Below are 25,603 nucleotides of genomic sequence, written 5' to 3'. Positions count from 1 at the left end.
GTATAGTGTCCAGTCTGGACATGGGTATTCTAGGCTAAGTCTAGAAGAGCCTTTGAGGTTTATTTATTAAACTTACAGAATTTGTTTTGCCTTTAAAAAAAATGTGTTCCCCACCCCCCCAAGCTTTAGTTCCATTCATTTTAAATAGATGATATATTGACAGTTCTCACATAGACTGAAAAGCTTCCACCTCTTTCCCCTAGCTTCCCAGTTATCCTCCCTGGAGAACTGCATTAACAAATGTCCATGAGCAAATGTAGATATCCACCCCTCTTTTCAAATGATATGAAGCTACCTACATGGTTCAGCACCATGCTTTTTGCTCTTGACGGTGAGTGTTGGCAATCATAAGCAAGCAGAGTTTTGCCTGGTGGGAGAGGGCACAAGTAAAGATAGGGCCACATCTTCAGGACCCTTTTCCAGCAGAAGGAATGATGTATTCCAAGGTGTGTGAAAATCCACCGACTGGCTTTGGGAAGTGGTGGTTTGTGTGGCTGGGCCACACAGGGTGGCTGGGCAGTAGAGATGGGCTACAGAAGGGTTAGCAGAGTGGTGATAAGCATGGCCTTTGGTAGCCTGTAGCCCTGGGTTTGCAGACTGGCTGTGTACTTACTGGCTGGATGGTTCCCGGCAGTTTCTTAACTCTCTAAGCCTGATTTCCTGAACTGTCAAGTGGGTAATAAAAAGAGTATCTGGTTGTAATTTGCTGAGGTAACTCAGAGAACACTTTTGGCAAGTTTACCATTACAACTCCCCTGTAGAGACCAGAAAGGACAAAGCCCCATGAGCTGGACAGGGACCTTCAGAGTAGGCAGAATGGTTTTATTTTGGATTTTCAGTGATGAGTCAGTTTGTATTGTAGAAGGGGATGGGGCAAGCATGCCGAGGCAAGTGGGGTGTCTGGGCAGGAGGTAGCATTGCACATAGAGTCAGGAATGGGAGTGGGCCTAGCTCCATAGAGGAGCCACAGTAAATCACCTCATGGGAATGGCTTAGAGGACAGGGTGTCAGCCATAACTAACTCCTCCCTTGCTGGGAAGACTGAACATTCCTTGCCTGCGCCTCCCCTGGAAGTCTTAGGGGGCCTAGATAATAGAAGGTCTTAGCATTTACTTTGTATGTTACATGATGAGAGACATAACTCAGATCGTATACTTCACCCCCGCTTATAATACTCCCCTGGCTCCCTGTTCACTCTGAGGTCTAGACTCCTTGCTTTTATGGCAGCTGCTCAGATCATCACCATTAACCACTGTGAGCTCCATGAATGGCCTATAGTTCCCAAAATGCGCTTGAGCCTCCTGCCCCTTGCATTTGGTGAGAATGCCATTCCCTTCTCTTCTGTCTGCCTGGCAAACTCCTAGGCATCCTGCGAGACCCTACTCAGTGCCCACACCTTGACATAAATAACCTCTTGAGCTTGTTCTGTTCCTGGCACGTGATCTCTCGCACTGTAGTTTCTGTCCCTCTGCGTGATAACCAGTTCAAACTCTGTGTGCCCTGGCTTCCTGTACATGCCTCATATGGACCTGGAGCATTGGCAAAGCAGAATTTCACACTACAAAACAGTTGGGAGTTTCCTATGGTTTTGAGTTTGGCTCTTTGCTTTGTAACTCACATTTTACCTCAGATCTGATGTTCCAAGAGATGATGGGCCATGGGTCAGCCCTGGGCAGCCCAGAGAGTGCTCAGCAAAGAGACGGGGTTACTTTGGGAAGGAGCTCTGGAGTCAGGGAGCCTAAAAGGGTAGTTTAGTTAAAAAAAAAGATGTAAGAGAAGAAATCCAGCTCTTTTCCCTAGACCCTGGTACAGAGAGTGTTTGCTGCCTTTCTACTCTGGGTCCCTGCTAATGAGGGCCCAGGAACTCACTGTCCTGGCCTCTCCACACCCCTTTAGACCTATGTTTCTGGGAGAGTACCTTACCTTCAACCTAGCCCTCAAACTAATTCACTCTGATGTTAGATAGCAGCCTTCTCAGCCAAAACATCCAAGTGTTTTTAACCTAAGGGCGTAGCAGAGGCAGTGATGGTATGGGAGATACATTGACAGGTTGATCTGTTGCCAGGGGGTACTTGACTCCAGCCAGTACTCCCTATTTCATTCATTGTATGAGTGGATGTGGGAGTGTATAACACATAGTAACTGAACATTCTGGATATTTTGTGTGTGCTGGCCCAGTATGTGTGTGCTGTGTGTGTGTGTGTGTGTATACACACAGCCTATGTGCAGAAACCTGTTTGACTGTGGGTGCACACAGGCCAACTGTGCACAAGCCATGGAACATGTGCAGCGGTAGAAGTTGTTAGTGTCTAGGCCACTAGTGTGAATGTACATCAAGCGTGTTTCACCCCAGCATTGTGCCTGAGGTACATCCCAGCTGTATAGACTGCTGCGTGCTGGTGCCCTCTCCTGATACCCCTGCCTGCCTCACCCAGCTTCTCTGGCCTGTGCTTTGCTCATAGGATAGTGGCGGGGCCCGGCGATCCGTGATCGGGGATGGTCCTCAGCTACTCACCCACTACTATGATGACGCCAGGACCATGTACCAGGTGTTTCGCCGTGGGCTTAGCATCTCAGGTGAGAGGGTTTGGGATGGCGTGGAGGGACAGGGGTTGAGCAGCTAACTGGGCAAGTGTGGACTAGTATGGTATCATGGGCATGATGACGAGGTGAGAGGGGCTCAGTTCAGAGAGGACAAGTCCTTTCTGACCTTTCTCATTCAGTCAGAGAAGTAGTAAATTATGTGGCCAATGGGCTGACCTCAACTTTGTCCCAGTCCTGAATTCATTCCAGTCCTTAGGCCTCCCAGACCTTAAACCATCTCCTACTCCATATTCGAAATCTCCTATTAGCAGTCCCTGCTGAGTCTCATACCGCAGGGCCCTGCCTGCCTTGGTTCTGAACTTGAGCCTCTGAGATGTCTGCATGACCAGTGTATGGGGTACCTCCCCAGTGGTCCCTGTGGCTCTTCTTGCATGACCTGTATCGCACAGGTCATGGTAGTGTCCAGGATTGTATCACTCCCCACTTGTGGATGCCCCTGATTCCTGGGGAGAGGTCATGTTCGTGTGTGTTAGGGCCTCAAGGGCTTCTACAGGTTAGCTGGGGGCAGCTGGTCATTTGTTCATAGTTGTCCACCCCACTGAATGGGATGTCCATTCAGTTCTCTGATGGACAGCTATATATTTCCTCCTGCCTCGCACAGCCTTCTCTTCTCTCTACAGGGAATGGACCCTGTCTTGGCTTTAGGAAGCCCAAGCAGCCTTATCAGTGGCTGTCCTATCAGGAGGTGAGTTACAGAGGACAGGCCCTGCCCAGTGCATCTATGCAGACTGCACCTGGGGGACTTGTGGGTGCCTTGTTGGGACTCAGAGAGTCTTTTTTCCCCTTTATCACAACCTGTGTCTTTGCTAGTTTTATTTTCATTTTTTAAAGATTTATTTATTTATGCATACAGAACTGGGGTACAGGCCAGAGGTGCAGGGCCGGTGAGAGGATTCACCAGAGACAGAGTGGGGAGTGGGAAAGGCAGATTGGATAAAGAATACTGTTTAGGGGAGCAGCAGGTGAGACAGGAGAGGTCTGCTGCACCACGGCCGGAGATCAAACTAGTGCCAGCAGCACATAGCTTCATAGTGCTATACACCACTCCAGTTTTATATTTAATTGAAGTATTATTTTACAACACCATGCCCACCACCAAATGTCTCCATTCACCATCTACCACCAACCAGTCAGTCCATTCTACCCACTTGCTCCCCCACCCTACCTTTCTGTTATTGTCAGGATATAAAGGTTTGTTTCTGTTTTCTTTATATTCCACAAATATGTGGAATCCTACATTATTTGTCCTTCTCCTTCTGATTTTATTTCACTTAGCATAATCCCCTTAAAACCATCCATATTTTCACAAATGGCAAAATTTCATCTTTATTTATTTATTTATTTATGCGTACAGACCTGGGGTACAGGCCATATGTGCAGGGGCAGTGAGAGGATTCACCAGAGACAGAGTGGGGAGCAGAACAGGTAGACTGAGGAAGTACACTGCTGAGGGGAGCAGTGGATGGATCAGGAGAGGTCTGCTGAGCCATGTGGGTCACCTGTGGGGTGGAGATCAAACTCATGCTGCAGTGGCTTCAGGCAGCTTCAAAGTGCTGAGCTTTAACTCATTGCACCACCAGGGAGGGCCCTCATTTTTTTTTTTTTTTTATGACTGATAGGCCATATATGTGTGCATATAGCCATCTTCTCTATCTGTTCATTCTTCATTGAGTACTTGAGCTGTTTTCATATCTTGGCTATTGTAATTAGTGCTGCCATGTACATAGGGGTCCATATATCTTTCTGAGTTAGTGTTTTCTTAATCTTGAGGTACCTACACCAAGGTAGAATCACTGGATCACGTGGAGGTTCTATTTTTAGCATTTTTATATCCAGAAGGGCAGGCTTTTTACTAAAAAGGGAAAGAAGAGTGAAGGCTCAGACACAAACAGGCAGGTGTCCCTGAAAGGGGCAGGTCTGTTAAAAGAGAAGCCTATATCGTCAGAGCTGGGCAGTCACGGGAGCAGAGCTGCCTCTGCTGTTTTGCAAAGGCAGAAGGTTGGTGAAGGGAAACACCCTCATGGTCACAGGTAGGCAGGAGTGGTGGTGCCCTATTTGTAATTTTTTGAGGATTGCTTATACTGTTTGTTTTTTTTTTTTATAATGGCTATGTCAATTTACATTCCTGTCAGTACTCTTGAGGGTTCTCTTATCTCCACACCCACTCCAACACTTACTTCTTGACTTTTTGATAATAGACATTCTAAACAATGGGAGGTAAAATCTCATTGTAGTTTTGATTTGTAATTCCCTAATGATAAGGGATGTGGAGCATTTTGCAGGTGCCTGGTGAGCATCTGTACACATCTTCTTTGGTCAGATGTTTATTTAGATTCTAGAAAATCATTTTCTCCTTTGTGGCTGGTCTGTGAAATCCCTAACAGCAGTGTCACAGAGATGTCAGCAGAGGAAGCCCATAAAAGTTTCTAGCACCTGAATAGGGAGTCAAAGAGGTCTGTAATACCTGTAGAAATTTCACCTGGGATCCCCCTTCCCTGCCAAAAAACACCTTTTTTTTCTCATTACCCCCCATGTCTGTATGCAGGTGGCCGACAGGGCTGAATTCCTAGGGTCTGGACTTCTGCAACACAATTGTAAAGCTTGTACAGATCAGTTTATTGGTGTTTTTGCACAAAATCGGCCAGAGGTTAGTATCTTCCTTGACTGATTTTAGAAGTATCAAAATGGTTTGAAAATTGGGTTTCATAGGTTAGCTATGTTCCCACTGTTTGTAGGGGCTGGGACAAGAAGAATGATGGGATATTCTTGACCCATGCCATTTCCCCATGCTTACCTTTGCCCCTTACCAAAAGTAGACACTCCAGACAACTTCCATTCATGCCTCACAAACAGCTGCTCCTTGAGTCATAGGGGAAGAAAGACCTGGGGAAGAAGCCCAGGGAAACCCTAGAAATGGGCTTGGGACTGCTTGACATAAAATTCTAGAGCTCCAGTATTTCCTGGCCTAGAGGGCTGTGTGGGTAAGCAGGCACAGGTTGTGAGCCTCATGGGTCCCCCCTGCCTTGTGCTTTGGGCTAGAACAATACTCTCTAGGCTCAGGACCCAGAACAAACATCCTGGCTGCCATGTCCAAAGGGCAGTGTGGCCCTTTTGTCTCTTCTGTGCTTCCCCCACCACTGACCCTTGTGTCTCCACAGTGGATCATCTCAGAGCTGGCCTGCTATACCTACTCTATGGTGGTGGTCCCACTCTATGACACCTTGGGCCCTGGGGCTATTCGCTACATCATCAACACAGGTGAGCCAACCACTGCTCCCTCCTGCTACTGGCAGCCAGCCCCTGGCTCTTAGGCTCAAAATTTTGTGCTGAATGACACTAATAAAAAGCACTTTGCTTTCCCTCTCAAAAAACACAGGGGCTTCCTCTTCGGCCCCTGAGTTGACTTCCTGGGTCCAGTTGTACTGAATTATGTGTCACCTAAAGGCTCCTTCCACAGGGCTTGGCTGCCAAGAAAACATCTGCACCAACCCCCACGTGGGTTGCCACCCTCTGAGTTTCACTGCAGCTTGTGGCAGATACTGGAGGTTGGTAACTAGTTCAGGCAGACCTGGGGTGATGAGGGCTTGAACCTGGAATCTACTGCAGGAGATCTCCTGGCCTTCTTCCCTTGGCTGCATCTCAAGTCCATGTACTTATCTCTATATGCAACACATGACCCACACGACCTGTCTTACATATTTATTACACACAGTCTGTGGCACATGCAGCTCCTTGCTCTGTCACCCAGCACATGCTGCCCACAGTCACAGCCTGTGCCCGAATGGCCTGATTCCCGTTCATCCCCCTACAGCTGACATCAGCACCGTTATCGTCGATAAACCCCAGAAGGCTGTGCTTCTGCTAGAGCACGTGGAGAGGAAGGAGACTCCGGGGCTCAAGCTGATCATCCTGATGGACCCATTTGAGGAAGCTCTGAGGGACAGAGGGCAGGAATGTGGAGTGGTCATTAAGTCCATGCAGGCTGTGGAGGTGAGGTCTGACCCAGGCTACCTGCTGGGCAAAGCTGGTTGGCCCCTGAGCCAGAGCAGCCTGCCCCTCTCATGTCCTGGACTGGCTATGTTGAGCTATCAGAGTTGTCTCAGGCCCTCAGTGTTGAGACAGAACAGACCTCAGAAGGGCTGATTGTGGGGGGATGGAGTTGATGCCCATAGGCGTCCCTGAGGTGACAGGCCCAGTTGACTGGCACAGTGACTGACATAGGCACCCACAGGTGGTTGGTAGTGCCATTCTTTCCTGGAGCTACTCACACAGCTTAAGTCTCCTTATTCCAGTTCAGTCTGTTTGTGCCTGAGGGCTGTAGACATGAGGTCTAAGAGTCTTGGAGACGTCCCCATAAATGTGTCCTGCACCCCCAGCAGTTAGCATCAGTTTGGCTGTGCATGACTCCAGGAGATTTCAGGATTCTGGCAGCTTATGGCTGGAATGACACCTGGCCTCCTGGCCTCCACGACCTCAGTCAGCTGACTCCACTGTGCCCTGCTGAATTACTGTGTTCTACTGAATTAAGGCCCCTGGTCCTCCAAGACCACCCCTGTCTTCCTGTCTTTTCCTAATCGCACCCCTCTATGGCTTTGGGGGCCTCATCTCCTTTTCCCCTCCATCTCTCACCACTCCTCGGGAAACCCAGGACACCCACTTAGTTTCCTGAGCATGTGTCCAGATGTACTGTGAGCACCTCAGCCCATCCCTACATTGTGCATGTACACAGCATCTAGCTTCTCCCTGGGCCTCAGGCCCCCGTCTGTAATGTGTGGCATTGTCTAGACCTGGAGAGGTCACTGAAGTGGTATCTTCCAAGGGCTACATTTAGACAGGGAATCCTGGGCTGTGGGCCTGGTGCAAGCATAAGGCATACTGTGAACTTTATTTACTTACTTATTTTTGACAGGTGAGAACTTCTGAGCTTTTAAAAACAGTGTTTTCCTTTTCCAGGAGTGTGGCCAACGGAATCATCAAGCTCCCGTGGTAAGCTTATTTGCTAGCACATGTCTGATGAGGAAGACAGTGTGCAGGCAGGGCCTGTCCTCACACAGCCTCTCACTGTGCACTGGGCCTTAGAGAGGCCAGGGAATCAGCAGCCCACGTGGGGCACCTCAGGACTTCTCTAGGTGAGGGTTCCGAGACAACCTGCAGCAGGAGTCAGATGTTTGAAAGGGAGGAAAGAATGCCAGTCAGTTGTGACTACCCTTAGTTCTCCAGCAGTTTTCACTTGGGGAAGTCTTATTCTTTCCCTTCCAATGGAATGAACTTTCCAGAAGATGGGATGAATAGATGCAGCAACAGATCCACAAGAGATGCTCAGGGCCCATTGGCATCTGCTGTCTCTGTTTATCTTTCTTGGTGAACTCTTCTGAGTGTCACTGCCCAAGTGATGCTGCCTGGGGTGAAGTCACCCTGAGGGTGGCTGTCCCCTGTGAGGATTTTCAACTTTCTAACAAGTCCTCTTGCTTGCAGCCTTCTCTTCCTCCCTTCAGCTCAGCCCATCCCACACCCCGCACCAGCTCTGTGAGCTTTCTCATAAACAGACCTCAACAGGTCACCTCCCTGCTTCCCAGGCACCTTCACAGGTAGCACCTGGTGAGTGCTCACCTCCCACAGATTCTGCTCCAAGCTTCAGGAATGGCTCTTTGATCCCTCAGTGCTCCCTGGCCTCTCATGCCTCTGCCTGTGCCTCTCCTGGAATGCCTACCCTCACCTCATCTGGAGAAGTCGAATTTGGTCTCAGCTCACATGTCACCTCCTCTGGGAAGCCACTTGGCAGCCTCCTGCCAGTGACCCCAGGACTATGCACCAGGCAAGGGCCTGATGCAGAGGTCTTGGTGACACAGTGGGCAGCTCAACAACGCAGCCGTTCTGCAGTCTAACCCCAGACATTTGGGACGAAGTGTGATGGGAGGAGGGAACTGGGTCTCAACCATTAAAAAGTAAGATGTCTGGTAGAGTCCAGATGTGACCCTGCAGCCAAACCCAGTGCAGACCTCAGCTCAGACTCAAGTGGGGGAGACAGTGAGCCTGGGGTGGAGATAGATGTCCAGGCCCCCAGAGGTTTCCTCAACTTCTTTTCCCCCTTCCTGCCCACCTTTGTGACCACAGCACTCAGGGGCACACACACATGTTGACACACACCCACACCATATATAGCGCCCCCTTGCATGCACAAAGGGGAGCACTGCTGCGAGGCCCCAGTGATCTTGAGCTCTGGTGGCTGGCACCAGGTGTTCTTAACACGTACTTCGTCTTACCTCTGCAGCCCCCGCAGCCCTGTGACCTCTCCATTGTGTGTTTCACAAGCGGCACAACAGGTAAGCAGGAGTCAACCAGGTCACCAACCAGAGCCACGTGCCCAGTTCCTTGGCAGTCTGGTGGGGTGACTGCAGGGGTCTTTAATGTCCTCTGCGTTATGTGCTGAGCCCTGTTCTATGTCTGGCTCCAAACGTTCGGCCCCTCCAGCTGCTCCACTTACCATGATGAGGCAGCGTTGTTGGCTGGATGCAGATGAACAGTGCGGACTAGGAGATCCAGGCTGGGGGATTGCCACCTTCTGGAGCTGGGGCCAGAGAAGGGCTGGGCAGCTGGGTCACATGTTGGGGACAATGACTTTTCTCATTGGAGTCCTTCCTCTGTGAGAAGCAAGTCTTGCCTCTGCTTCCTGTCTCTGCCTGGTCTTTGTGTCAGCAGCTGGGGAAAGAGTATCAGGTGGTGTCTGAGAACCTGATGGGGCTTCTACCACTTGCCAGGGAGCTGTGAGCCAGTCACTTATCCTCTCTGTCCACACATTCCCCATGTTCTCAACCATGGCAGAGGTGGTTACAGGTGCCATGTAGGATATAGGATGGTGTGTGAGAGAGCGTTGCAGATGACTGCAGACTGGGGCTGGGTACCTGAAGCAAGATTGTAAGGAAGAAGACTAGCAGAAATGACACGCTGTGCCTGGTTGGTGCTGACACAGGTGCACATGCATCGGCATTGGTGGGAGGAGTCAAGGAAGGAAGGCTTCCTGGGGGAGCAGAAGGGGCACAGGATCACCACCAAAGGCAGTTAGCAGTGCCCTGCTCACCTGCCCATGGCCTCACTTTCTCAGCACAGCGTCAGAGGTAGCAGAGTTGGGGGTTGTTTGGGGGCAGAGGACTTGTGCCCTACTCTCCTAACTCCCAGCCTGTGCTCGCACCACTGCTGCTGCTCCGTCTCACCGGATGACTTGGGAAATCACTTCCACTGGCTCTCTATGGGAAGAAGTTTCCAGCCCTGTTTTTCCAGGCCAAGGAGTAGCCCGTCTTGATGCTGGCACTGGGCTCCCCACACCTTCCACAAACGGAACGCAGCTTGGCCGGAATTTGGCAGATGCTTGACAAGCCCCGCAGGCAAGACTGCCTTGAGGGGAGATCATGCTAAGCATGACTTTATTGAAGTGAGATGTAATCTTGCTATTAAAAACTCAAGTGGATTCTAAGACTTCCATCCCACTCTGCTAAAACCTGTCAGAAAAGAAGTAGCATGGCTCTCACTCTCCAGGAGCTGACCACTCTCCAGAACCAACCCAGAGTCCAAAACGCCCCTTCATGTTTATGTTGCTTTTTGTCATTACTTTCACAGCATGGACTTTGAGTGCCAGGTCTCTCCACTCTGGACTGGGGCACAGGTTACCACTGTGGCCCCTAGCTGTAGACGCTTGCCTCCCAAGAGTGTCCTCAAGCTCTTAATGGGCTGCTAGCCCTGAGTCTGGAGAAGCAGCACATGACGCAGAAATATGCTGTTGCTGAATGGAGAGGGTAGGGGAGGCTCCTTGTCCTGTGTTTTTTTAGACTACAGAATCAAAGCGAAATTGAGCCATCTGCCCAAACTCTGTCTGGTAGAAGCAGAATATGAAGCCTGGGACACTGGTGGTGATTTCAAGCCCAAGTCTCACTTTCCAGAGGCGTGGCTGGAGCTGAGACAGGCTGGGAGTGAGTAGGCCTCTCAGTGGATATCACTCTGCCTGGCCAACCCTTGGCTTCCCTGGCTTCAGCACCAGCCAGTGTTGCGCCTCTGGTGGTCAGCCTCTTGCCGCACACATCAGCCCCCTGTGCTTCAGCATCCTAGTCCTGGATTCAGCTTTCCTTCCACACTGAGCGTCGGGTCTCCCAACTTCACCAACGGTTCTTTCAGTGGGAAAAGATGAAGAATATAATCTCAATTTGACATTTAGTTCATGATTCTGGTGGACTCGTTCTGGAAAGTTTCTTCTTGCATGTGATGGAAACATCTCAGGAGAGTCTCAAGATAAGTGCTTTGGAACTTTAATGAGCTTGGGGTTTGGGAAGGTGGATGGGTAAGTATGTTTAGCTGAACAGGGTTCCGAATGCCCCCTCCAAAAAAAAAAAAAAGCTTGCAGTGGTATGAGACCAGTTTTGGAAATTGGGATCTATGAATGATACTTAAGATATACACTTAGGAGTTAGGTACCTTCCATTCCCAGAGTAGAAAATGCAGTAGTCTAAAATAGATGCTTCACACACACTGTGTTTTTACCATTTTTCTAATTTATGCAAATTCATTCAGCTCACTTATGGAACACCCATTATGCATCAAACCTACTGACAAGTAGTAGAGTGAGGATGCAGGGACAGACAGACACAGCCCTGCTGTCATGAGCTCATGACTCATGTTGTCAGCTGCTCAATGCAATGTGGCTACTCCCTAGGATGTTTACAGTACCAGGCCACCAAGAAATAAGAACTGCAGGACAGAGAGGGCGCTGAGAGGAAGTAAATCTAAGCACAGTCCTGCAGGCTCAGTCACCCAAGGAGAAACGGGCCAGGGTATTGTCAGTGGCAAGAGCTTGGGCAGGATGGCTGCCGGCAAGAAAGCAAATGTTGCTGAAAAGGGAGAGTTGAGTGAGGAAAGGGGTCTAGGAGCAGGGTCTGGGAACAAGACAGAAGGGAAATAATAGGGGAGGGGTTCCAAATGGAGGCTGAATGGAGCAGCCAGAGAAACTAGAGAACAGACCCCATCAGTGTTGTCTGGTGGTGAAGGTGTGCCCATAGGTTGCCTCCCTCAACCTGCCATTGCTCTCGGCAAGCCTCAGGATGGGGTTGGTGAGGGGCAGGCAGAGTTGACTGAGGAGTGATTGGAAGATGAGAATGTCTTCAGCAATTGTGGACACTTATTTTAAGGATCTTGTCCCTATCACCAGACAGCGTGCTATAAAATGATCATAGCATTGTAGCAGTCAAAATTTGGAAGCAAACAAGTGCCCATCAATAAGAGAAAGATGTGTCTATGAGAGAATGTTATTACCCAACGTGGAGTGGAGGAAACCCAGCACAAAAAGTGTTCCTTGTATGTAAAACTACAAGCACAAACTAGGCAGTCTGCCTTCCCGGGTAATGATGGAGTATCACAATGTGTTTCTTGATCTGGGCGCTGGTTGCACAGGTAAGTTCACTTTGAAAACACACTGTTGAGCCCAGTGTTTATTTGATCATTTTCTTATATGTGTGTTATGTTGCAAGAGAAAGATGATTTTAAAACAAGATCATTGTGAAAGAATGACAGCTGGTGGGAGAAAGGGTTTTTGGGGTGATTACCTGGAAATGCCACCAAGTGTTTCTTACAGTTGAGATAGAGAAAAGGGAGGCATTGCTTGATAGAGCGAGGCCCCCAAAGCTTTCTGAGGTTTGGGGTGGGGGAGAGAGGAGACTTCCAAGTACCAGGAGCAAGATGCTCCCCACAAGTGTGGGGGGTGGAAGAGGAGTCTGGGTAGCTAAACAGATTTGGCGGGGGAGAGGCTACTTGGCGTAGTAGTAGCCAGGATCCTGGCTGGAGGCTGAGAGGAATGGGGAGTAGAGCAACATTTACCAGCCATGGTGTGATGCTTCTCAAGCCTCTGAGGCCTCCGTATGGAAGAGTAGAAAACGTAGACAGCTAGATTGACTCGGTGGGATGGTCAGAGCCAAGTGCTCCAAAGGAAGCCCAAGAAAATGACTGAAGTGAGAGAGAAAATGACTGCTTGGGAGGAGGGTGACAGGGAAGATGGCAGGAGTCATATGTCTGGAGTCTACCAAAGAGTCTGAGCAGGAGGGTGCTGGGAATTCTTAGTGGGACTGGGGAACTTGAGGATACCCAGGAAAAGCCAGTCATCCTCAGTCATTTGGCTGAGCATGTAAATGTCATCAACCCCAAAGCTGTGGCTACTCTGAGACAGTGTCTCCGGAGAAAATACTCACTTGACTGGTGTTGTCGTTGCACATAGAACTACATCACAGGGTTCCTGTTGTGTGGCTTTAGGAGAATTTCTTATCCCCTCTTAAACCTCAATTTACTTGATGATTAAATAAAAGCATTTAATACCTACAGCATAGGGCTATTTCAATAAATAACTGAGCTACTACTATATGTGTGAAATGCCTGGTGCCGTGCCCACATTAAAGGGTATATCCCATAATTGGCTTTGATTACAGTTATTGCTGTATTCTTATCAGCCTGAATCTTTAAAATTATGGTGTCGCTGAAAGGTTCAATTAAATAATGTTAGCAGGGAGGCGAATATTACCTGCACTATAAAACATCTAGAGTGTTTCTCTCACAGATATGCTTTGTAATTCTCTTTTGACTGAGTAAAAGTGGGAACAGGCAGCCAGGTGGCCCAGCATGGCTTCCAGTCCCAGCTCCCACCCCTAAAAGAGAGATTTAGAGCTCAGCTTCACCCTACAGCTGCTGTCTCTTGGAGCCAATGTCCATCCTGGGCAGATCTTCACTCAGTAAAGTGTCCAGTGGATCTCAGCCATGGGTTGCCCACCCTCCAACACTGGGTGAAGCTGAAATGCCATTTCCAGAAGTAATTTTTCTCTTTGCAGCTGGAGAGCAAGTGGCCAGCTTTAGGGTAGAGGGTGGAAAAGGGAAAGTGGGTCTCATATGCCAAAATGCTGGGTGGCAGCACCTCAAACTGACGTTGCAGTAGAACTATAGGAAATGTGCATCCCTCAACCTAGATTGCACATAGGTATAGATAGGAGACCTTAATCTATTCCTCCATGTGATCACCTTGGAAAATTTTCCATATCATGATTATAAGCGATGCTTCCAAAGGTCTGAATATACTCGTCCTGAATCAGAGCCAACAAGTAGAGCCTTTCCAGTGGCCCATCCTCCATTCCCCAGCTCAGGCCTTGAGTCTCCCCCCAGAATTTGTGGTCAGCAGTCACTTCTCTGTTATCCTTTGGATGACATCTAGAGATGACTTGAGTACATAAGTTGAGTATTTCTGGAGATTTTTTTTTTATGTACAACTTTTGTCCTAGTTAATTCTATGGTTTTTTTTCTAAAGATTTATTTATTCATACAGAACTGGGGTACAGGCCAGAGGTGTGGAGGGTGAGAGAATTCACCAGAGATGGAGTGGGAAACAGAACAGGCAGATGGACGAAGTACACTGCCGAGGGGAGCAGCAGGCAGATCAGGAGAGGTCTACCGTGCCATGTGGGTCACCTCCAGGGTGGGGATCAAACTCACACTGAAGCTGCTGCAGCCACCTTGCAGTGCTGTGTCATAACCCGTTGTGCCACCAGGGAGGACCCATTTTGGTGGATTTTTTAAAAAATGCTATCACTCGTTAGAAGTTTGTAAAATTCAGTTCATAATCAACAAGAAAACATTTATTTCTGAAACTCTTCTCATTGCATTGGCTTGTCTATCCAAGCAGATTGAGAAACTACTACTATTGTGTGTGTTTTGACCTGAGATAAGTGGAGGCTTTAGACATTTTTCATCAACAAAGACAACTTCTTCTTGAGATTCTCAGACTATCCACTCTGATGTCCTGTTACACATGAGCAAGTCAGTCACTTTGGCAGATCTAAAGCTCTAAAAACAAAAAACAAGACAACAACCAAAAAAACGGATATTTTGTGACAGGTCTAATTCCATGTCTAGTATTTCAGGGATTTCCTTACAAAATTCCAGAGCCTGAGAATCCACATATGAAAATTTCCAAGTGATACTTCACAATAGTTTGGGGACTCAGGAACTTCATGTTAGAAATTTTCTGATGGGACGAAAGATCAGTAGAGGTGAAATGGAGCCCATGTATCTTATTTTTTATCAAAAGAAGGGTATTTTAACAGCTTTCTACTAGAGAATGTAAATTTTTTATTTGTAAATTTAAAAATCCTGTAACCTGTGTCCTCTCTGTGATTTGCCAGAGCTCTTGTTAAAATTCCTCCCCCACACATCTTGGTCAGACAGAGATAAGGCCATTACTGGTGCTCTTGTCTCTGACAAATAGGTCACCAACAAGTTGAACAAACTGGCTTCATAAGATACAATTATGAGAGCAATTTGTTTTCATCTCCATCTGTTCCTTCAAACTAACTCAGTTCTTTTTCTGCCTCTCCATAAGAAGCAGGCATTTTATGCCATTTTTGGTCATTCTCAGGTAATCAAAAGCCCCATGGTAGTTGCAGGTCACAAACATAGTCTTAATTCAACTTTACAATCATCAGTCCCAAAATGGGCCTCTGCTTCATTGAGGTTCCCCCCCTTCCCAGTTAGGACTGGCTGCTGACTTGGGGGGAAGGCATGGTCTGTCTTTCCTCTTTTTGTCTCTGGTGTTTCTCCTTTCCCAGCTTGCCAGGGAAGGTTTCTGCTCTCTCTCACCAGGTATAAGTGGAGAGGGAGATTAAGTAGGTGGGTGTGAATTTTGGGAGATGACTTCAGGCAAATGTTTAAAACTTGCTCTTCAAGGATGCTTTCATTTCTCTTGATGCAAGTAGTGCTCTTCCTTTGGCTGCTCACTCCCTGTTCCTTCCAGCTTTTGCCCTGGTGTGCACTGTGCACTTCCCCCGACGTGTGGGGGTGATCCCTTTGCCATGGCATATTGCCTGGTGTGCACAATCCCCTCTTTAACCCATCACCCACCCCCACCCATTCAGGCTGAGTTTCCATCTCCAGTCCCTGGGGTTTACAGTTTTCATTTGTTTGTTTGTTTTTGTAGCCATGGGCTTATTCACCTTTCTCACTGGCTCCTCCAGTTGCAGGGAACATGGTCAGCTCTTCCCTCAGGATCTGAGTTAGCTTTGGGTTTCGGGATATGTTGGGAGAGAAGGTCCTCCAGGATTCCTTCCCTTTGATGTGTCATGAAACTCTCTCCAATGAAATTCTCCTTTCAGTATTCCCTCTCCTTACCTTTTCTCTTCTCTTTGTTCTCCCCTCTCTCCTTCCCTCTCTGTCTCACTAAGGTAAAATTTACATAGCATGAAATTAGCCATTTTAAGTGAACAGTTTTGTTCACTCTCTTAATCTGTACTCGGCGTTTTATTACCTCTTTCTCATGTGCATTGCAAAATTAATATACTGGTTTATTTCCTGGATAAATTCTGTGCATGGTCTGGCCCCTCCTTGTGGAATTTCACAGCTATTTTATCTGCTGCCTCAGTAGAAATTTCTTATTTAACATATTTTGTACATGGATTATATCCTTAGACTTTACAGAAGGCCTGTGACCTGTATTCCTTTCTTATAGGTGAGGAGACTGAGAGAGGGGAAATGACTGGTCAGGGTTATGCAAACAGTGAAAAGTCCAGGCAGGATTTGAGCCCAGTCAGATCTGCCCAGCAGCTACATCAGTGTCATGCCCCCCCCCCCAGTATGAAATGATAATCAAGCTGGTCACCCTTTCTAGGAGCCCTACCTGGCCTCTGACCTCAGAGTCATGCTTCAGAGCTCCCAGGCTTTCTCATGAGCAGCAGGTCCTATCAAGACAAGAGCGTCACTGCCCCATCTTTGCCAGTGAGCAGCAGTAGAGGCTTCCCTAGTGCTCCGGATCGCCAACATGGCCTGGGCTCTCCAGGGACTGGGTGTGGCAAGCAAGTCCTAAAGTGCTAGATTCTGGACACTAGGCAGGCCCTGAGGGCAGCATTGAGCACTGGCTGTATGTGAGAAGATGGGTAGCCAAGCCTTCAGGCCTCAAGTTACCCCACTTGGGCACCTGTGTCCCTTACCTTCCGATCCCAGGCTGCTGGACACTTGATGGTGGGCTTTTAGTGTTTACAGGATGAAGGGCCCTGAAGCAGCAGTCACTTTGATGGCGGCTGTGGATGCTGGCTGAGGCCCCGGTGGATGGCAGTTGGTATCTGGGACTCCCAACTCAAGCACTGTTCTCTAGGAGTGGCTCTTGAGCTTCCAACTAATTAACCTTCTTGCTTTCTCTTTTCAGGGAACCCAAAAGGTGCAATGCTCACCCATGGGAACGTGGTGGCTGATTTCTCAGGCTTTCTGAAAGTGACAGAGGTGAATAAAGTAGATTCAGTAATGCAGGTGTCTCTTGAGGACACCTTCAAGTCTCAGAGGTTTTTTGTTTTATTTTTTTTTCTCCCTATATACTTGGCTGCTATTCACTGGCAGGAGTGTCTGTTCTCATTAGGGCAGCCCCACTTTTGTGATCAGTCTTAACCCCAGCCTCTGAAACGATCCATACGTGATAAAAATTCAGTTGATTTCTAAGCATTCACACCCCAGAGAGAAAAACATGTAAACTACTTTCCATTCTTAACATCAAAAATTGAGAAATGTGTGGTTTTGTGTGTGCCTTCATTTAGAAAGTGTTCCTTGACTTGTTTTTTGAATAGGTCAGGGTTTAATTCAGTCATTTTGTATTTAAGGACTACTAGAGTCTGAGAAACAACGACAACTGCTAAGTTATAAGGCTGTACTTAAAGGTAAATGTAAAATCCAAAAAGCTTGGTATCTTGGCCTGACAAAAGCATGTTAGCATTTTATAACCAGCTAAGGAAAGAAGGACCTTTTTCCACAAGGGGTGAGTATCCAAATGTCCTACAGTTTCCTTAAGGAGAAAGGAAGGTACCTTTTCATGTCAGTTACATTTTTCCTCCACTGTGGAGAAAAATCATCCACCTTCATGCTGGATGACACCATGGAGCATGTCCCGCAGACAGTGACAGAGGTGGTAGGAAAGTCAAGATCCTAGACCCCTGTTCTCAGAGTTTGCCAAAATTCATCCCAAGCCAGCCCAGGGGAGGGAAGGCCTCTTTGAAAGGGCCGACAGCTGGGAAGTCCAACACACGGCCCGGCCGTCCCTTGTCCCAGAGGCCAGTCCCATCTGAGCCGCTCCCTCAGTGTTCCCAGGCCGTGACTTGTGAGCCCTGGTTTGGTGCATTACACCCCCTCCCCCCATAGTTGATGGAGACTTAGGATCTTCTGGGTTCCTTTCTCTGAAAGGAGTAGAAAGTGCTGACAATACGCGACCCTCTGAATCCCTGCCCAGTGGCCAGGGGAAACCCAGGAAATTGGGCCTAGGGCAGCTCCTGCAGCTGTGGGGAGGCGGGTAGAGAGCCAGGCTGGCGCCAGCTGACTACAAGTGAGGTCAGTCCAAGAGGAGACTTCCCTGCGGAGCTGGGCTCTGCTGGTTTATGTGTGCTTCATTGGGCTCTTTGCTTCTGCAGATAACCTAGACCCACTGGCGCTGCGACCTAACACTGCGCTTCCTATGCTGCCCTGTCTCTCTGTCTCTTCTTTCTGCACCTTTCATCTTCTTCCTTCTCTCTCTCACCTTTTTTCTCTCTCATCTTAACTCTCTCTCTGTCCCACCCCCTCCCCCACTCCCCTCCCCCTCTCCCGTTTGCCCCTCTAGGACCATTTTCTCTTTATTGTTTTATGACTCTCTTGTCGTCTTCCTGTCAGTGTTTCTTTCCTTTCTGTCTCCCATGCCCGTCACCTGCAGAAAGTGATCTTTCCGAGACAGGACGATGTGCTCATCTCCTTCCTGCCTCTGGCTCACATGTTTGAGAGAGTAATCCAGGTAAGACGCCCACCTGACTGACCGGGCCTTGCCTGGGCTCCTTCTGTTTTTTTACAGAGTCAGTGGGCTCCCACTTGTGCGGATGTGCACATTTCCTATTTGCCTTTAGCACACATGTTTGAGCGAATGGTGCAGGTAAGGCCCTGGCTTCAGGGAGGCACAATCTGTACCCAGAACCCTAGCAAAATGTCACTTGTCACTGTAGCTTGAAGTAGAACTACATTGCCCTGTCCTTGGAAGGTACCTAAGGGTCAGAGGGATCAGAGGACCTCAGCCATCCCACCTGTCCCTCCTGGGAGCACTGCTCTGGGGAAGACCCCAGCTGATGGCCTCACCTCAGATTGCATTGCAGCTTTGCAGATGGGTTCTACCATTCACCCTTTGCACGGTGTGGCTCATTTACAGACCAAACACATATATACTATATTTTGTAAACTCCTAAGAAGAAAACAAGGCAGTAAAGTTAGAGAATCACACTCATGGCACCTTAGGCTGTAGATGGGACTGGAGGAGTGATCCTGAGGCAGGCCTTGAGGCCTGAGAGAATGGGGAGGTAGAATATGAGGTTGTGGGAAACAAAGAATCCTCCACATATCTGTCACTCAAGGGGCCAGGACTTAAACAAACTGTGTCTTCTAAGCGGCTCTCACTTTGCTTTGTGATGAGGGTGGGGGTGGAGAGCTGGTATAATAGGGCATGCTTACTAAACCTGGATTACAATGCCAGGTTTAGTACTGTGAAATAATTTTGTGACTCTGGGCAAGTCCTTTTACTTCTCTAGGCTTTGTTTTCCTCACTTGTATAATGGAGACAAGGAAAAACTGTCTCCCTTGCAAGGTTGCTGTAAGCATTAAATAAAGAAGCATATAGAGTACCCCTAGTCTCACTGAGAACTGTCCAGGCTCCCCTCTGGCCTCCCACCAGACAACACTTGCAGGATCTCTTTACTCATGGGCACTACACACTTCCAGAGTTGCTGAGGAGTCTTTACGGGAAATTTCCACTCTCTAACACTGAGACCAGACCCAGTGATATGGGTTAGTGCAGCTCAGACGCCCAAGACCAAATTCCTGTTCTCCCACCATGGGAGTGAACAAGAGGGACAGGTACCAGTGAGACTGGCCGGTCTGCCAGGGTATCTCCCAAAGGCTCAGGATTCTAGTCCATCCCTTATTTCTTCTCCCCATACCTGAATGAGACTTAGTGGGAAGGTGGTGAGGTGGGAGGGGATGTGTATATGTGGGGAGTCACTTCAGTGGCTCATGGCAGCAGCCAAAGCTGGGTTACAGGGTCATGGGTAGCAGTTTGGCAGTTTGGATAGCTCTAGCTAAGGGTTCCTCTCTGAGAGACTTTTTTTTTTTCCTGTCCTCTCCCTACAGTCTGTCGTCTACTGCCATGGAGGCCGTGTCGGCTTCTTCCAAGGAGATATTCGCCTCCTCTCAGATGACATGAAGGCTCTGTGCCCCACCATTTTCCCGGTGGTCCCAAGACTGCTGAACAGGATGTATGATAAGGTCGGCCCTTATCTGAGGGTGTCTGGCAGGGCTGGGGGGCTGCCTGTCTTACCTGCTTGTACGGAAGAATCTGAAGGCCAGGCAGGTTTTCTATGCTTCCAGGCCCAGGTTCTGGAAGTTGCTTCTTGAATTCCTAGCTCTCGCCTTTCCTTCACCTCTTTTCTTCCTATTAACCAATACCCTGGTTAGCAAGATATTTTTTCCTATAATTTCTAGTCCTACGATGTATCTATCTGAACTTTGTTAATGTTATCCTGTGGAGATAAGCATTCATCTCTGGCAGGGGTGAAGGGAGCATGGCTTCGCTTCTCTGCTGGACAGTCTGGGCCTCTTCCTGGGTGTGGGGGTTGCACCATAGAACATGCAGACCCAATTTATGTTCTTCAGATCTTCAGCCAGGCAGACACGCCATTAAAGCGCTGGCTCCTGGAATTTGCAGCGAGGCGTAAACAGGCGGAGGTCCGGAGTGGAATTGTCAGGAATGATAGCATCTGGGATGAACTCTTCTTTAATAAGATTCAGGTAAGAAAAATGAACGACTGATTTTAGAGCCATAAAATGTCTGGTGGATCACCTTTCAGAAGAATTAGATTTCAACCCAGTGGCCTGTAGTCTTATAAAAGACCTCATTTGTGGCCCTTCCTGATGATGCAACAGGTTAGGGCACAGCACTGCAAGCTAGCCCCAGCCACTTCAGTGAGGGTTCGATCCCTGGCTCCGGACCAGGGATCTGCACGGTGGTGACCTGCATGGTGCGGCAGACCTCTCCTGTCTTACCTGCTGCTCCCCTCAGCAGTGTACTTCCTCGATCTGCCTGTTCTGCTCCCCACTCTGTCTCTGGTGAAGCCGCTCGCCACCCCTGAGCCTCTGGCATAGTCCCCCAGCCGTGTATCCATAAATCAATAAATCTTTAAAAAGTAAAATAAAATAAAATACCTCATTTGCTCATGAAATCAAAGCTAAAACCACCATTGAAATTCTAAAGGGCTCATTTTTTATTCTTTGAAGATGTGGTATTGTTGCCAAAAACAACCAGAAAGAGGTACTCCTGGAAAGCAGGTCCCCCAACCTTCCAAGATACTGTGTCAGCTTTGCTATGGGTAGACAGATGCATCAGGGATCTTCTTGGGGCGGGAGGTTCCCTTGCCCCACCCTGTAGCCCTAGCCATGGATGCTTTCCATCGACACTAGGTTCTAGCTAGATGACCAAGCATCTGTCTTTCTTTTCTAAAGATTTATTCTTATTGATGCATACAAGAACTGGGGTATAGACCTGAGGTGCAGAGCGTGAGAGGATTCACCAAAAACAGAGTGGGGAACAAAACAGGCAGATCTACTGAAATAACACTGCTGAGGAGAGCAGTGGGCAAGAAAGGAGAGGTCTGCTGCACCGTGTGGGTCACCTTTCTGTCAGGAACTCATGCCGCAGTGGCTGCGATAGCTTGAGACTTAACCCATGCCACCAACGAGACACCCAAGAGACTTCCTTTCCTGTTTCCTTTTACCTTTTCCAAACCAGGCCCATCATAAATCATTGCTTTAACCCACTAAAGATTTTAGCCTTACTCAAGCAATTTGTAGTTAATTAGTAGCATTACTTGTTTTTTCTTACTACTCTATTTTCAGCTATGAAATTAATATTTAAACTGTCTTGGATCAACTTACAGAAACAAAGTCTTTAAAGAATTCTTTGTCCTCTGCAGTGCATTGTAAATAGAGCATGGTATTGATTTATTAAAGGGAAAAGAGTCATGCCATTAAAATGGAAGTGGGAAGAAATTGTCCTAAGTAATTGTTTTGGATGCTAGCAAACGATGGGAGACTGAGGGAACAGTTGAATATTTTAAGGAAGATAAACTCAACATTATGGAATATTGCACTGATTAATGGCACTTATCTCAAAAGGTATAAAAGATTTGGCCATACTGTGGGTTGAATTACAAAACTGATTTATTCATTTGAAAGGAGAAGGATCTTTTCAACTCATGCATTGTTCAGCCTCAGGCCTCCTTTCTATTCTAGAGTCCTATAGGGTCCAAATATTGAATGAGGCACAAATGGGGTAGACACCTGAGCACAGCTCCTGACAGTTTCTTCTTTTTTGCCACAGGCCAGTCTTGGTGGGTGTGTGCGGATGATTGTTACTGGAGCAGCCCCTGCATCACCCACAGTCCTGGGATTCCTGCGGGCAGCATTGGGGTGCCAGGTATTGCCATTAGGTGGCCTTCCCTGGGGGCAATGAGATGTGTGTTAAATGCAGGATACCCTTTACTGTGCAGAGAAAGATTACGGGAGCAAGATTTTAATGAGATAAAAGCTTCCTTCTCTGAGGATAAAAAATATCCAGAGCAGGGAAAGCCAGGTAGCCTTGTAATATTCAGGAAAGCCCAGATGTATCCACTGGGACAAGGGACCCAATAAGCTATATATGAATCAGCATATACTGTCTGTATTTCTCAGCTTGCAAAATATCTCCCAACCCAGAAAAGGGGTACAGGGAGTGGGGGGATGAAGGTCCATTTATGTTTGGTTTTTGATTCAGTGGGTTTTATCATCTCTTAAAAATGAAGGAAATGATTCCTTCACTTATCCACTTAATTAATATAAGCTCCTGCATACAAGGGATATGATAACATTGTTGTGACTGATAAGTTTTAAGTAAACTAGGCACATCTATTCATGAATGGACATGCTTGCATTTTTATACATTAGGTGCCACAGTCTTCATATACTGTCTTCCTGTTCTACACCAACATGGCCTGTACACTCCCCAAGGCAGACTATACCATCTAGTTTATTGCAGCAATCACCTGGGGTTCTAGAGGGGAGTCTCTCACAGACACAAAATAAAACATAGTGGCTCTTAAAAGTGCTTGCCTTTAATACATACTTTCCAAATGAAAAATATCAGTGTCACTGTTTAAAAGTAGGTTAGAAATCTTTACCCCCAAACCACGTACCCTTCTCTACTATGTGTGTGTGGTAAAAGTAGCAAAGTAGTTGCCTGTGTTCAGCTTCACCTGAAGTTGTCCAGAGCCCCTTCTCCCCCAGCATGGTGCAGCCCCATACTCAGTGGGCGATGGCTGGTTGCAAAGGGCAGCCCATCAGCTGCAGGAGGGTGTGCCTACAGTATGGTTCTCATGTTTTGCTTGAAGGTTTATGAAGGTTATGGCCAAACTGAGTGCACGGCAGGATGTACCTTCACCACACCCGGGGACTGGACCTCAGGTAGGAATGGTTGAAGATGAGAGAATGGGTCACAGGGCACTGCTGAGTGAAAGTGGCAGGCTCTACAACTTGGTCACCAAAAGTGTATTTACATGGGTGCTCACAAAGAAAGAAATAGAAGAAAAACACTGATTTTAGATATGTATAGGTTGTAGCATTACGGAACTGTTATTTTCCTTGTTGTATATTTTTTCATTTCCCCACTTCTTTTATAGGTTAATAAAAATCATGTAAAAATAATAGATCAGAAAGTAGATGGAAAATCAGTAAATATTAATATATTGAATTTAATACATTAAAAATACTACTTTTGCTTATAGTCACTTTAGAATGAAGGAAGTAAGTTGTTGTTTAGCTGTTTTAGGAAGTAGAAGTAAGTGTGTAGAGGAGAGAGCACTATTTCTTACAGGGTCATTTTAGAGATCCTTCAGGAATTAGAGTTTGCTGCAACAATAATGTCTAGAAAGCAGCACCAGCCTGAGGAAGAAGGAGCCCATAGCCATATCCTCATTCTGAAGGGACTCACTTTTTAGGACAAGGAGGAAGCAGTAGTTAGCTCAAATTAGTATAGACACTAGAACAATGTGAAAATGACTCAACAAAAGAATCCTTCAAGATACCATCTTCCTCTGCACCTACAGTCACTCTTTTTTTTTTTTTTTAATATTTAAGAATTTATTTAAGGCTGTTTTAAAATGAGGAAAATAATAAGTATTAAGAACATCTTCTCTCTTGCCCTTTTTTTTTTTTTTTTTTGGTTAGCTACTTTTTATTTATTTATTTATTTATTTTTTATTAAAAAGTTTATTTTTACATCATTTTTCACATTTTTTTTTTCATCTCAATTGTAATCCCCATGGGTTTCCCATCACCAAATCACCCCTGTGCCACCACTATAGTCCCGTGCCTACAGTCACTCTTTATGCCTAAGTTTTGACCAAGTGCACATTAGAAAACTTTGGAGATGTGCACAAAAAAGAAATACGCTCAGTAATGCGATACTATTTCCAGAGCACTTTACAGAGTCAGCAGAAACATGATAAGGGGTTCTGAATTGAAATCACATTTGGCCAAGTCGCATAATTGAAGCTTTTTCTTTCACATTTTAACTCTTAAAAGTCCGCTTAAATACCTCGACCTCTGTACCACTAGAACACCTAGTATAAGAGCTGTCTCTGAGTTACTGGGATTCACTGACTTTTTTCTTATTGCTGCCACCACATTTCCTGATTGTTCTCATACATCTATCCTCTTCCTTTGGCCACTGTTTCCCCTTTTGTGTCATTATTTCCATCTTCCTATGTAAGACTTTTGAGGTTTTATATTTTTTTCACCCTTACCATAAAAATTTTCAAAGGCTATGGAATATGAGAAATGCATACATTGGCACAACTGTGAAAGATTTGGCAGCTTCCTTACCTAAAAGTGTCAGCAGTTCATTCTTCATCCATATGACTCACATCTTTCAGGACCTTGGCCAGCACCTGCCTAAAAATCCTCCACCTTGCCACTGAATTATTTAGTAATCACTAGAAAACGTAGACGTCATTTTGTGGTTGAAGTTTTTAAACCAAGAAAATTTGAGGCCTTATTTTTCAGGCATGATTTTCCTCATCCTTGTTCTCTATCCATTTGTTTCCCAAAGTGTGTGAGCCAGAAACTTCAGCCTTACTTGGGCACCTGTAAGCAGTGGAAAATTTCATCTCTCATCCCAGACTTAGTCTAGACTTATAATATGATTTCTAGATGATCATTATGTGCATGAATCAACAGTATGGTGACTGGCGGGAAAGATGGCTTTAGTTTATAACCCCAACCCAACATGTCTTAATAGTGGAGTGGCATTATTGTAGAAAAGAATCCTAAGTGTATGTTTGGTGTTGGTGTGAGCCCTCATAAGCTATATATGTTGGTGCCAAGACAGGTATGCCTGCCCACTTTTTAAGAATAAAATAAAGACCCAGTAGAGGCTGGCATCTCCTTTCTCTGGAACTTTGTTTTGCCACCTGTGATTAGCACTTACCCATGACGAATACCCATCTAACAGCTTTCCACCCATAATTCCCCACTTTGAACCCTCAGGTCAGGGGGGTACAGCAAAAGCCCTTCTCAGTGCTGAAATTGGTCTGAAAATTGACATGTGCTCTATTGGTCTGGTGTTCTAGGGCACGTAGGGGCACCCTTGCCCTGTAATCATATCAAGCTGGTTGATGTCGAGGAACTGAACTATTGGACACACAAAGGAGAGGGAGAGGTAAACTGAAGCATTTTACTCATACCCGTTGGTGTAGTAAGTTACATGTAGTAAGTTAAAATAGATGGAAATTGAAGTATCCTCTTTTCACCCAATGTGTAAAATCCTGATAAATATGATACAACTGAATTCAGCTGTTCCTTTCCTGTCTGTGGATCAGGCAACCCCCAGTGCAGTTAGGTCTAAATT

General features: G+C 46.9%; 1 protein-coding gene across 2 annotated transcripts in view; it reads left to right on the top strand.

Moving 5' to 3' along the window:
- The window catches only part of ACSL6 (acyl-CoA synthetase long-chain family member 6), a 54,816-nt gene that overhangs the window by 17,640 nt on the left and 11,573 nt on the right, over positions 1–25,603 (top strand). For both annotated transcript variants that reach the window (XM_012727914.1, XM_004686695.2), the window contains exons 3-16: positions 2,463–2,577; positions 3,225–3,289; positions 5,150–5,251; positions 5,763–5,862; positions 6,416–6,594; positions 7,558–7,590; positions 8,876–8,927; positions 16,817–16,890; positions 18,341–18,418; positions 19,798–19,932; positions 20,320–20,454; positions 22,043–22,138; positions 23,088–23,160; positions 25,326–25,414. In XM_012727914.1, the coding sequence (XP_012583368.1) occupies positions 2,463–2,577; positions 3,225–3,289; positions 5,150–5,251; positions 5,763–5,862; positions 6,416–6,594; positions 7,558–7,590; positions 8,876–8,927; positions 16,817–16,890; positions 18,341–18,418; positions 19,798–19,932; positions 20,320–20,454; positions 22,043–22,138; positions 23,088–23,160; positions 25,326–25,414 (1,326 nt within the window). The remainder of the gene's footprint in view (positions 1–2,462; positions 2,578–3,224; positions 3,290–5,149; positions 5,252–5,762; positions 5,863–6,415; positions 6,595–7,557; positions 7,591–8,875; positions 8,928–16,816; positions 16,891–18,340; positions 18,419–19,797; positions 19,933–20,319; positions 20,455–22,042; positions 22,139–23,087; positions 23,161–25,325; positions 25,415–25,603) is intronic.

This window comes from Condylura cristata, unplaced genomic scaffold, assembly GCF_000260355.1.
Source record: "Condylura cristata isolate star-nosed mole 26May11 unplaced genomic scaffold, ConCri1.0 scaffold00021, whole genome shotgun sequence".
NCBI lineage: Eukaryota > Metazoa > Chordata > Mammalia > Eulipotyphla > Talpidae > Condylura > Condylura cristata.
This window is presented reverse-complemented; position numbering and strand designations above follow the sequence as displayed.